The following is a 14136-nucleotide window of genomic DNA, read 5'->3' on the forward strand; positions in this document are numbered from 1 at the left end:
ACTTCAATTTAGCTAAAAATAAGTCAGTGAAAAGAGCATTGGATGTCACTGAAAGAAGCCAAACTAACCCAATGGGAAGGTGTCAGGAGACTGGGTTTATTCTTCTCCATGCAGCTTTCCAGATTCACACATGCACTACTTTGGTTCCAACTGGTGGAAACAGAAGTGCCAAAATAGCATAAGGCTGTAGAGTATCTAATCTATATCACTTATTTTTAGTGTTAACCACCCAGGTGCATAGCTAGTGAAAAACCTATTCTCCAGCAGCTTTTTTCCAGACAACTTTTTGTAACAAAACCTAGAAAAGTAGTAGGAGGCACAAGGCAACTTCAGCTCTGCACTCTCCCCAAGATGAGAATCAGAAAAACTTGTCAGGCACTAAGAACTTTCAAAAAGAAAGCATCTATACTTCACAAAGTCATTTTGGTTGGAAAGTCTGATACCAAACAATGTTGATACCAGTTTATCTTCATTAAAGTCTACAACTTTTGAATGTAATTTTCATTTCACACCAATCTTACTCTAGCAAAAAGGGAATGAATCTTGCAAATCTAGGGGCTACAAATAACTTCTAACAAACTGACACAAACAGTATCCGTAAAATCTGAATCCAGATGATATCACGATTACATTTTGAAAACCAGTGTCAGGTACAGACAGAGGTCCAATGCAAAAGCAGGAGTGTGTTATCAGTTCTGCTGAAAAGATATTGAAGTTTATGGCCGAATTTCACCTAAACATGAACGCTTTATGAAAAACCTGAACATAACTTTCTTTTGATAGGTAAGGACACTTGTCACCACTGTATTTGAGTAGCATAAGCTACTTCTTCCATTTTCTAATCTGGCAAAATCCGTTCCTTATCAAGCAAGATGTGTTATTGATAGAACAAATTCTGCACATCCAGTAATAGTTTAGGTATTGTAAATCAGCTGAAAAACTATGCTCAATATATTCAATATTTTAATAGTCATTAATCATTAAGGACTTATATTTATTGATAATTATTCAGTACTATATAAGATATCGAATAAAATTAATTTTAGTAAAATAATAGGAATATATATCAGCAAGAAAGATTTTGTCACTATTTAATCATGTTTCATAATTATTTTGAACTTACTCCTGCTCTGGATAAAGAAGATAAGTCCCATTACTCATGTCAGGAATCTAAAATGCATACCTTCCTCTACCAGAGCCATCATATTAAGAAATAGCTGCCTCCTTTTGGGGTAGAAAAACTGAGCAAGATCTCAAAAGCATGAAAAAAAATAACAACATACATGTGTATCTGTATGGAGTCCAATTTCAGTGCCTCTTCCAGCTCTCTTAAACAGAGGGAAATAGGAGAAGGACAGAAAGAGGGAGGGTATGTAAAAGCCTCCATCACTTCCAATGTTTCAATGTTTTCCTCTTACAGAAAATGTCAGGAGAACAAAAGCTGGGATTTTCTGAAAGGCAGGTTTCCTCCTCTCCTCTCAACATGAAGTTTCCCTACACATAGCCAAGCAATATAAACTTTCTCTGTGAATTAAAGCACAAACTCCATTTAAGCTTTGTTAACTTGAACCACAGCCTCTTTTTCAGAGCTGTGCAATGCTGCCAGTATCTGACTGCACTTAAACTACAGTAGAAGATCATTCAGGTTGCAAAGTCAAGCACCCAGAAAGCTAGCGAATATCACATTAAGGTTGCCAATGTCACTTTAATTTGCCCCCTTCACATATGGATTAATTATAAGCTTTACTTACGTGACCACGTTCATTTTTTTCCCAAAGCACCTATGCTTCCACAGTGCAATGAATACAGAGCACTCAACAAATCAATACGTTTTTTACTGAAATTAAGTGTTCATTAAATTTAACAGAACCAGTTCCACTTGTAATATTATAGAAATAAGCCAGCAGATCTCTTTTTGCTCAATGCCCAGCAGCCTTGAATTGAAAATTTAACATCAGTTTTCCTGAAATGCAGAGTTTCAAGAAGTCCCACTGAAGTTACAGGGAGCTGAGGAGGTCTCAGCACTCAGAAGACTACGCTTTACAAAGAACTTTGACACATCAAGTCATGCACTGTGTGTGCATGCTACTGATTAGGATACCAACCTTTAATGCATCCTATATTGCTGGAGTTGCTCGGATACTATATATAAAGAAAAACTTGAGTTAAGCAGTATTATAATTACTTGCACAGCTTAAGGAATTAGGGGTATTTTTATTATGTGTAATTAAGATAACCTTGCAAAGTCAATAGATAAGCTATGGAAATGAAATGGTATCAGAACTAAGGACTAAGCACGTTGCCAAATTAAGTAAATTGATGAATGCCAAGAGTTAGGGCCCCAGTGATGTTCTCAAGAACAAAGAGCTGGAAGAGATGACCTCCAGAGGTCCCCTTCAGTTTACACTATTCTATTAATGGCAGTGACAACTACCACCATATATAATGCCCTTACTCAGACAATCAGCTTTGAGAGAGCACTGATGCTTCATTCCAATGAAGATCTCTTTAGTGTGTCCTAACAGCACTAAAGGATGAGATTAATCCCAGCAGAGTTTTCCTCACAGGATCTGGTCCCGAGTAAATGCCTAACTTAAAGATTACCTAGAATGAGACTTGCAAGGATATAAATTTACCTGCATTTTGAAATAATCCAGAACAGACAGTGGATTAATTTAATCTAAAGAGGTATCAGTATGAGTAACCCTGAAGATGACTATCAACTAAAGTTGGGGAAAAAAAATACACTTTTCCACTTATTTTGTACATAACACCATTTGTGCATTTATCGTTTCACCTCTTGTGCCACATAGTAACATAAATACATCACACTTTTTTTTTTTTTTAAGGAAGAACATGTTCACATTCAAATTTTCCTCCAAGAGTAGATTAACTAAATGCTGGAGCAAACTGGAACTTAGAAGCACAGACATAGGTGAGAAAGAATAGGAAAGTGTGGGAAAGGGATGGAAAAGATCTCTGCTTATGAATTTCCTGCCTGATAGTCTGAAGTAGAAACAACAAAACCCTTATGAAAATTAGGGAAAGCTTGATGTTCCGGCCATGTGCTTTGTATCAGATGTCGACCTTTTTTAATCAGAGTACAATCTTTTTTAAAGAAACCACATTAGTATTTTGTAGGGCCCGTTAGGATGCTTCTTTCAGAGTCACAGCCGTATTTCAAAGGCACTTTGGTTACATTTCCTTTTCTACTTTGTACTTCATGTATAGCATTAACAGGTACTTAGGGGAAAAAATTCATCCATGCAAGATAGATGGATAAAATATCAGGACTCTTTTTACTTGACTTTTATCCAAAATTAGTCCACTGTAAAAGAAGCATTTGCATCTTAATAGAAAATTAAACTGTACAATTAACCAACATGCAGCTAAACTAAAACAGCAACACATGCAATTCTGTGTTACTGGTGGAGCAAAAAAGCATGGCTGTGGATTGTAATGGAGAAAAATTTATGCCATGTAAACTATCACAGATTATTTATCTGACAAATTTTGAGAAGACAAATAGGACTTTAGTGAGTCCTTAGAAGTGCAAAACTGCCTGCACTAGCTGAATGTCACCCAAGCGGACGAACCTAATCTAGAAGGGGATTGCCAAGGGCTACCTGAAAGGCTCATTTCCCTTTTAATCTCCCAGGGAGATAAAGGTGCAGGAAAACACTGGCAGCCCACAGCTGGCTGTCTTCAGGATAACTGGGAGTTTCAACAGTCAAATCAAACATGACTGAGGTCTCAGGTGCTCCAGAAAATTCAAGACAGCTTTGGCTTCCCATCTAGTTCTCCCTCTTGCAGACTACCTCTCCAGTCACTATTTAATAAGCTATCTACTATTCACTTACCTAAGGGGAACGAGACAGAAGAATGACAGAAGACCTGAGTTCTGATTAAATATCCTGCTTCTCTGGTATTGCTGTGATTAATCTACATCACAGTTCAGTGGTTCAGATGCAATTATCAGGTTGAGACTAATGAAATTAGGGTTGTCTAGACAGCTGTGAAACTTCCAAGTTTATGAGGAAAATCATATCAATATATTATTGTTACAAAAACATTTTAGTCAACTCAGTTAACAGAATGATCAATGCAAGAGTCAATGTCTGTCATTTCCAATTACAATTTTAGAATGGCTCAGATTTTTCTCTGACTCTTTCTCCTCAAGTTTTCTTGCACATACCTCATCTTCCTTCCTAACAGGTCTGCACTCAGGGTAAACTGTTTCTTTACACTACAAGGTAGAGGACTGCAGTGTTTCTCCTACATAGCTAAGTGCTGCTTACTATCACCTAGGCATTCTTATGTGATAACACACCCCAAAGAGAAACAAAAGGAAGAAGATGCAAAAGGAAGCAAAAGATCAATTCAGTTCAGCTGCCAGTCACCCTTCAGAGCCTGGTGATTTAAGAACCACCAAGATCTTTTCAAAAAAAACATAACAGGAAAAAAGAAAACCCCACAACAGATGAATGTGGGAAATGAAGGTGGAGACCTGAGCCAAGTCATCAGTTTATTTTCATTGCTGGAATTACCAACTCAACGGAGAGATGCTACTTAAAACCAGCCTTTAAATGAACTGCTGTCCTGCCACGTCACTTTGCTGGATGTTACACTTCTGCATCAGATGGCAGTATGTGCAATTTCCCATTTAGCATCTTACCTTAATCACACAGCAGGTGGCAAATTCAAGTCAGAAGCTTACTAGACAGCTAATTTGCCCTTGGTGCTGGCAAAGCATGGTTCCCAGCCACAGCAGCTACCCTGCTGCGCTACACAGCCCTCCAGCCACCAGCCAGCACCCGCTGAGCAAGGTTATCAGGAGGTTATCAGCTCAGCAATGGCTGTGTGCTGGTCTCTGGAGCAGCCTCTTGCCTCCACAGAGCTCACACCAATTGTTAGACATGAGAGGGCCAAGAAGCCTGCCTGCCCAGCTGTCGCAAGGGCACAGACCACCAGTCAGGCAGCAGGCATGGGTAACAGTGAGAGAAAAAAAAGAAAGTTCAAAATCCCTTGGGGCACAAAACTTAACCCTGGAATGGTATGTTCAAACAGATTGACATATTCGGTTCTCTGTATGCGTTGATATAACTGTGTATTCGGCTTGTAGGAGCTTTTAACATACTTCATCTCCCTTTCAAGGCTTACAGAAAGTCTCCCATACAGAAGAAATGCCGAACACAAACCTCTCTGATGCCATGGTTATGTACACAAAACACACTCAGATAAGACACAGTACTCTGGACAATGTGAGCAGTGCAGGGGACACACAGAGAGCGATCGTTCATTCTAGAAACCATCTCAGCCCCAGAACAAATCCTCTTGCAGCAATTCAAGATCTCTGGTCAGAGGCATGTTCCTAATTAATTAACAATCATGGCAGCCACAAGGGAAATGGGAAGAAAGTAGAGCTGCAAACAGAACTACAGTGTCAGCCCCACATTTAGGAAAACAACCGGGAGCATGTATACCTTCTTCCTGTTCTTGTGTCTCACACCTCACAATGCCCACCTGCACAGTTCAGCACAGAAATCTCCAAATCAGTATTTTCCACGTCATAGCTCAAACCCACCTCATCCACGACTCAAGCCACCACACTTAAGTCTCTTGTGGCTGTGACACACAAGCACACACATAGCCTGTCCTGCCAATGCTGCATTGGAGTGATCATCTTCAGCACAGGGTGACAGCAAACAGGAGGTGTGGCTGTGATGTCTTAGCCCATCACATCATCATGTTGGCTTACCTGCCAGCTCTTTCCATCATCACACAACTTTAAAGGGCACATTCAGCAGAGCTGGAGAGTTTAGTCTTTAGAAAGCCCTCTGCAGGAGTCTCAAATCCAGTTAAAGTCAACATGAAGTAAAGATGCTCGGCACACCATGAGATTAAGTCACCAATTAATACTCCACATGCAGAGGAGGGGGAGTCAACTCAGCACCAAAAAACTTTGTGCTGCAAAGTGCATGCTCTGAAGCAACCAGGCACAAGGGCTCCCCAGAAAGAAAAAATGAATCTGTCAAAGACCCCCATTGGGCCTCCCCCTCCTGCAAGGAGGCAGTAAGATAACTAGATCAGGTAGCTGTAATAGGGCCTGTTAATCAACAGGATCCCCATTTTCCTTCAGTCTCCTGCAAAGGCACAGATCATTAGCAACACTACAAGCCCACAATTCACTTCGTTATTCCAGCATGAGTAAGCGGTAGGAGTTAGAACCAGCAGATCTTGCAGAAGGAACAGAGTGACGTTTATTAGGGTTTGACCTTCAAGGATAAATATTTTTGTCCTTACTCAGGGAAAACTACCACTAATGTCAGAGGGGATTTGGAGCAGCAGCAGTGCAAGATGAACCTTCAAAGGGGGAAACAATCAGTAGAATGGCATTTCCCTGCGAACAAAACCAATCTGGTAACAGGAAAATCCTCCTTCAAACCCCTAACAAAAAGAGACAGACGACTCACAAATACCTTCCAGTCCTCTGCGATTTACTCTTACCTTTGTGACGTTTTCTTGTATTTTCTCCTGCAGGAAAAGAACAAAATACAACTGAGATAAGAAGGCTCCACTGGTGAGGAGGAGAAAAGGAGAGGGTCAGAAATCAGGAGCAACAAAGTCACTTCTGCCATGAGATCGCCCCAAACCTGATGTAGCCATTCCCTTCTGCTGACCTCAGTGGTGGTTGCCACTAACTTCAGTAGAAAAAGGTGTGTGTTTGCCTGTATGCACATCTTGTCCTTTCTTGTAAGACAGGGTTGCTGCAGTTAGTAAAGAATGAGTTATTACTCTAAATAACTTAACAGGAAGTTCAAGTGGCAGAAACTTACTTCTACTTACTAGTAGTAAAGTAGTTTTTATGTCTCCATCCAGCAGATAAGTATGGCCTTATCTGTGGAGAGCCCACTAAGATAGAGTGGTGGTGATGTGATGCATCCAACCACGCTGGCTGTGGTCACTCAGTGGAAAACCCCAGTGGTTTTACAGCAGCCTTGCTCTAAAAAGAAAGTCTACATCCTACCAAGTTCTGTACTCCACCAAATCCCAGATACCACACCACAGAGCTTCACTTCATTGCACGTATCTTGGGACCTGAGCCCAGGACCAGGAATGCCAAGAGCGGATAAGCATACTGACAGCACCTCTTCTCCTCCCCAACCCTTACACCACATCAATTGCAGCAAAGGCTGTAAACTTCTTACTCCTCTTAGCATGGCAGATGTTGTCTTCTACAGTAGGCGATGGCACAAGTTGCCAATGCTCAGAGTAAGGCAATAATCATGAGCCCTTCTGCATGGTTACTTATGTGGCTATACAGTTAGCTGCAGAGCTGTATCGGCACTGTATGTTTTCTGTGAGCTCTTGATCCTATGGCAGCCTTTTCCAATGGTTTTGCACAGTGCCCGGCAAAACGGGGCATTGATTTCACTTGAGCTCAGCTCTGCTTTTATGTTTTAAAGTAAAGCTAATGATCTCTAAACTTCACAAGCAGTGATGGGAACAAGCATCAGTGTGGACTGTGATGAGGAGTGCAAGATCAACACCCTGTTGCTTAGCCATACACTAACAGACATTCCCCACCTTTTCAATGTGTAGGTAATATTGTTAGAATGGGTCTACTGCTATAAGCATCAAGTTCTGCTTTTTCACCTCTGACACTACTGCACATGGAAAATTGTGGCTAAGGCAGGCCCAGAAAATCCAAACAAGGAGTTTTGTTTCTTAAAAATAAGAAGAAACATAGCAAAAAGGAAGGTAGTGCTATTTTCTACTTAATAAGAAGCATGAATAATGTCTCCTGGCTGTCAAATGTTTCATCTAATATTACCTTTAGAAATCGTACTCATGCTTGTACCTGCTTCTGTATTCTGGCCATGTCAGAACCATAAAAATCCTAGATATGTACTTTTAAAGGATTTTAAAATATTTCATTTACACTTTACTGTGTGAAGATTTACTTATTTAAACTTGAATAGATGCAAAGGAGTAAAAGAGCAAACATTCATAGCAGTATCAAGATTCTAGCTTACTGGCATTCAGGATGCTGACACATACAAGCAGAAGCTCACTTAGACATACCTGATTCTAAGAGAATTTTTAATTTTAATTTCAGAAGGGCAAAGAGTAGAAATTTCATTTTGAAGAGTTTAGATTCAGGAGTTTATATTCTGACAAATACAGAACTTCACTAAACTTTCATGCAAAAAGAAAATGCTGAAAAAAACCCCCACCTGATTGGCCATTCCAGTCCAGGTTGATTAAAATATCTTATTCCCAAGAAATCCAAATTTGTTTACATTTCTATTTCTGCCATATAACTTTTTAAATTTTCAAATGAAGTTATTTAGAAGTTAATTCTTTCCCCTGGAAGTGTCTTACAGTACATTCCAGCACCATCAGAAATATTTTTCCCTTTATTGGTTAGTGACTTTTACATCTTTTTATAAAGTGCTTCTCTTTCAGCCATGCTTCACGTTTAAGCAAAGATACCATTCATTAATTCCTGATTAGCTAAAATTTCCTTGTATATTTTAAAGAGGTGACTCAGCCTTAAAGTGCTCTTTGCATTTGAGTAACATCACTTTTCTGATCAGTTACACCTTTAATGTTCCTTTTACTCGAGAATATTTTTACTGCATTAGAAAACCGTGTAGCATCACAGATGACAGTGCTGGGAAAAAAGCATTTGCCTAGTCATAAGAGTTTTAAAAACATGTATTTTTTAATTATTGTTTATTGTTTCCACACCTGCAGTCCAGTTACAGTCAAGGTTTACGTGTACCAAGTTAGTGACTGCATTTACAGGCACTAAATTTGCATGTTACAGTTGAAGAGAATATAACTAAAGGAACCCTTGTTCATAGATTCAGTATCACTACTGCACACACTTGCATTAAAAGGAACACCGCTAGCAGATTCTGATATCCAGCAAAAAAAATTCCTGTATGCCTGAACTTTTAGCATTCCAAAATCTACCTGCTTCTTGCAAACAGGGAAATTAGAAGGTGTCTCTTTTAATACCACAGCCAGCATCATTGGTTGGCTGCAATCAGCAACCATGTGTGAATTAACAACAGGAAACTGGAGGGTAGGGATTTTGGTTTGCTTGGTTAGGGGTTTTTTGTGGGTTTTTGTTCAGCTGTTTATTTTAAAAAACATGTGGGACAAGCTATCCTGGTTTATCTCCCCAGGAAAACTCCATGCAGAGAGGAACTAGTTGCTAAATTGCCTTTAGCAGATGCTCTGGGATAAACCTGGAAACAGACACATCTTCCAGTCAAGCTCAAGGGACACGTGATTTTCTGAGCAAACCCAAGCTATCCCTTTTTCCCAGGAGGGAAAGAATGAGAGAGACATAAAGGAAGTGGTGTAACAGCTTCCCACACCTGCGGGCCATCCTGTGCTCATGCCTGCAAGAGACTTACTGATACTACCAAATCTGCATAAGTTCAGTTTCCTTTCCTGCTGCACACGTGCCATGCTAGAACTGCCGCATCCATTCAACTCCTGCTACCTGCTGGAATGTATTACTCATAGGTCTACATTTAGCTTACATTAAAAAAAAAAATTAGAACAAGGTAGATTTTTGTTTTTCATGCTGAAGAGAATTAGCAGGTGACACACTAGGTAGGCCCTATATTACCACTATAAACTAGAAATAACTTCACTGAACTTAATGCAATTACACCTGCACGAGTGTAGTATGAAGTGAGCCAGTCCTAGTACAAGAAGGCTACGGGAGCTGAATGAAAATAAACCCAGTAAGCGTTTAAAAATTGGTATTTTGTAACAATCAAAACTAAACAAAGTGGTGGGTGGGACAAAATTTTTTACTCAGATGAGATGAAGTCAACAAGAGAGTTGGGCCCACTATTTCAGTATCTGCTCTTCTGGGGATGAATGAATCTTTTGTGTGGCTAGAGGAACACCACAATATACTGGTCCAACATAAAATTAGGACAGACTTTTGAAGGTATTTAAGCACGAATAAGATGTAGCTAGCTACAGCTATATGGGCACTCAACTCCCATTGAAATGAACAGTCATGCAAAATTTCTCTCTGTGCTTCGATGCCCATCAACTTCTTCAAGGCTAAGTATCTGTTCCCAGGGTTATGTTTCTACCTCTGCCATTTAATTCCGGTGCACCCTCAGGCAAATTGCTTTCTGCCTATATTTCCCCATCAGACCCTTTTCCAGTAGTTTGTTAGCTCTTCAGCGTTGTGACCTTAGCTATATGGGGGTTTGCACATCAATTTATGACAGTGGGGCATAACTGGAGCCCAAATAACACTACTTTTGAGTTGTTGCAAAAAGTGCTCACCCTTCCTGTGCATCTAGAAATCTAGAGATGAAGAGAATTTAAGAGAAACACACAAAAAACATGTCTGAATTTGGTAATGACATTCTCAGGCCTTAGTCTTCTGAGAGAGGTAGGTGAGTTAATGTGACTGAGTAGGTACGAAGAGGAGTGAAGATGGAGAGGTTGGGGGAATTAAGTAACTCTGCCAACTGCTCTGTGTTTGCCCCATAATCATATAACTCAGAGCATCAACTACCTAGATGAATTGCTCCTTCACTCCTACACAGCCTCCAAAGAATTAACTAACCACTTAATTTTTTTTACTCGTAATAGTGGCTTGGTTAACATGGTATTATTCCACATGGTTTGGTATTAATGGTGTCTTTTCAGTATACAGAGTAAAACTGTGGGTGCTGCAGAAGTAATAGGAGGATGTTTGCCTAACTTCATCTCTGGAAATTTATCCTAAATTCTTAAAGTTAATGAGCATCACGCTCTGCTCACACACTGCTGCTAGAAACTAAGGGTTATATCTGCCCTTGGTAAGGGGGCTTGTAACTTCAGTGCAGTCATCAGCCTTAGGCCACCAGCTGATGGACCTGCGGTTAACAACCTGAGGTACACACAGGTGAGTGCAGGTGACACTTCTCAGTGAGTTAATGCTTCCCAGCTCAGGAATGCCAAGTGCCACAAGCATGTCCTTAGCCTGCTGAGATAGTGAAGTGGCTCAATTTTCAGCCACTCACAGTGGCTCGATCTAACGCATTTTGTTTTGCTTGGCCATTGCAATGGGTTCAGAGGGCACACACAGTTGGTCAAAGCAGTTTAGCAAGCCAGACAGATCTTATGAAGTCCTTAAAACTCGGTGGCCTGTACTCTCCCCTTTGTACCACCACCAGCTGACAACACACAAGCCTGGATCTAACGCAGCGTGTGCTTTCAGGCTGGATCTGCGCTGCTTGGTAAAAAAGAGGGCAACAACTTTTTAGGGCACCAAGAGACTAGCTAAAGTGAATCTGCTGCAGGAGTTTAAAAAGATATTGCCCCCAGCCACCTTGTGCACAGCGCCCTGCCACAGGTCAGCACCCTCGCAGCACAGCTGGCAGACACAAGCGCATCCCTGGGCATCAGCTGCTTCAGTGCAAAGTTCAGCCTTTCGGCTTAAACTGCCAACAATGGTGGTTTCAAGCAAAGACACCAAGTTTTGTACAGCCACAGCTGAGGCACACTCCTTACTGCCCACTCTGTGGTGGAGGCAGAAAGGAAAAGGAAACTACCGGGACATTAACTCCTCTGGCTAATGCAGCGAGCCTCGCCAGAGCTTGCCTGCCGTATCCTTATTTTTGTTGCTGACAGTGGTAAACATGATCAGAGCAGGAGAGGGAAACTCCTGCCTGAAGAGGAACATCTTAAAAAAGCAGCAACTTCTTCAGAGGAACCACAATTCTTGAAGAAAACAGTTGTCACAAGCAAATATTTAAAATTAGTTATTCATAGGCTCAAGGAGAAAGAGGGACTTTTCCTATTCTATACTTAGAAGCTTTATAATTAGCATGTTTCAGATGTGAGTGGGAGCTTAATCATCCATTAACTAAAGCACCCAACAACATCAGTCCTTCAGTACTGGAGTCCCACTACGTCCATAGCTCACGCAAGCCAGGGCTATTCATCTCTGCTTCCCTGCAGGGCTCCTCTCACCAGCATATTTGGAAGCACTGAGAGAAAAAGCCACCTTACTACGATGAAACATCCACCTCATAACATGCACATTCTTGCAAGTCTTTTTCTTTTCTTTCCTTTCTGCCACAGCTGGGCTTCTGATGTTAGAATAGGTGTTAAGATAGCTCTACTAAAAGCTTGTTTCACAGTTTAGCAAACCAACAGTGAGATAAGCAATGAAATTTGGCAAAAGAGAAACAAGTCTGTCTACAGGTCAAACCTGGAAGATTCTTCCTGCTCTTTTGTTACCCATCAGTGAATCTATGGCTTTACTGAATGATATCCCTCCCCTTTCTTTTTCTGTAAGAGCTGACCACAATTCACGTTTACCACTTTTGTCCCCAAATCCTTCCAGCTCATTGGTCCAGAATCCCTAAGATTTCCCCTTGATGGCCATGTCTAGGCAGGAGGGTTAAGAGCATTTCCCAGCTCCCAAGCCCAGGTGCCCTCTCTGGCCGTATCACAGTGGCATAGCAGTTCATACTGCGGGTAGGCGCCATCCCCCTGTGTGGCACTCTCAGGGTGAGGTGGCTGGGGGCTCATATCAAGCTAGATTTTCTGATTGATAGGATCACTTAAATAAATTGAAAATCTTCTCTCCCAGCAGCTCAATATTCTGAATCATGCAATGCATTACCAATTAATCATCATCATCACAGGATTAGTGACGCATTTACGTTACGTTACCAAAGCCTATATTAATAACCATGTATAAATCAATTCACAAAAACCCAATCTCAGAGCACAGACTACAGACTGGCATCTGTCAAAGCTCAGGATCCCATGAGAGCCCTGACCAGAACTCAAAAATATATTGAGATCGCCAGACTTCAAAGGGTATGATGCCATCAACTCCTGCTGGGTTTTTAATTCCTTAATTGAAACAGGAAGACCAGCTTTCTTGCTTTACTCACTCTCTATTCAATTAAAAAAAAAATAATAATTTATTTTTTCTTCCACATGGGCTGTTTACCAGAATACTGTGCTAAGTTAAAAACAATACAATCAAAGAGACTACTGACAGCAGAGGAGAAGAAACAGTAAGAAGTGGGTGAGGAAAGAAGGAAAGATTTCAGCTGATACTTGAAATTTGATGGAGAGTTTATGTGGGATTTTTAAAAAACAAGACGAATGATTTTAAATTGGACCTTGAACTACATGGGGACATAGTGAAACCATGAAAGGATGTGGCAGTCACTTGTCTCATTTTAAGTAGATTAGAAGAGCCCGCATGCTCTCAAGCATGGGCATGTGTGGCACAGGCATACAAAGACAAGAAGCGTTCAGAACTTGAAACATGTATGATGATTTCAGTAGAAATGGAGACAAGACAGTTGAGAGGCACAACAGATTTACAGCCAAAAAAGGAGGGAAAAACATTCATTATCTTGGAAACAAGAAGTACTGCTACAAAGTGGAAATGAAGCTTGCACTCAACTCACAATCAGTAAATAATGTAGGTAAATAATTCAAGGTCAGAAAATGTCCTCACTGATTTTGCCTAAAGAAAATGCTATTTTGATAAATTTTAGCTGATGTGGCTGACCATTGGATTTTACCAGTCTAGTTACTGAGTTTTCTAAACGACTGGGCAAAAAAACCCTTGCAGCTTCATCTCCAAAATGGATTGCAATCATTAGGACATATGAACGAACAGTTGATGTCTCTTGTGCTGCCCCTGCTTTGCTGGCCCTTTGATAGGGCTCTTGCCTGTGCCTTAACAACCAGGTTCCCACTTGGTCATTTGGGGTCTAATGTGTTTACCGAGTCCACATGAAGCATAGCTGGAGAGGCAACGTGTTTAAATTCTCCTTACAGAAAAGCCTCTGTGACAGCACAGGTGGTGAGGAATTTCTTTTGCAGTACAAACCCAAGGTAGCTGCAATCCCTTCTCTATCCATTTAGTAAAGAGTGGACAGAGCCTGGAGGTGTTACAGATGGGTGTTACAGATATGATCTGAGCAGACTGATGTTAACAACACTATTACAGTATATGCTGTCATGAGAGCTGTTGACCTTAAATTGCACTCGAGTCCAAATTCCTTTGTTGTTTACACAGCCAGAGTGCTGGGTACCAATTCCCTAGCAAAGCAGGGATTCAAGTATGGG

At 40.8% G+C, this 14136-nt stretch overlaps 1 protein-coding gene across 5 annotated transcripts in view; it reads right to left on the reverse strand.

Annotated features, from left to right (window-relative positions):
• PDE1C (phosphodiesterase 1C) overlaps positions 1 to 14136 on the reverse strand; it is a 326062-nt gene that overhangs the window by 189855 nt on the left and 122071 nt on the right. For 2 of the 5 annotated variants that reach the window (XM_069770062.1, XM_069770072.1), the window contains exon 3: positions 6508 to 6534. The exons of the other annotated variants lie outside the window; for them this stretch is intronic. In XM_069770062.1, the coding sequence (XP_069626163.1) occupies positions 6508 to 6534 (27 nt within the window). The remainder of the gene's footprint in view (positions 1 to 6507; positions 6535 to 14136) is intronic. 5 annotated transcript variants of the gene reach the window in all.

This window comes from Haliaeetus albicilla, chromosome 2, assembly GCF_947461875.1.
Source record: "Haliaeetus albicilla chromosome 2, bHalAlb1.1, whole genome shotgun sequence".
NCBI lineage: Eukaryota > Metazoa > Chordata > Aves > Accipitriformes > Accipitridae > Haliaeetus > Haliaeetus albicilla.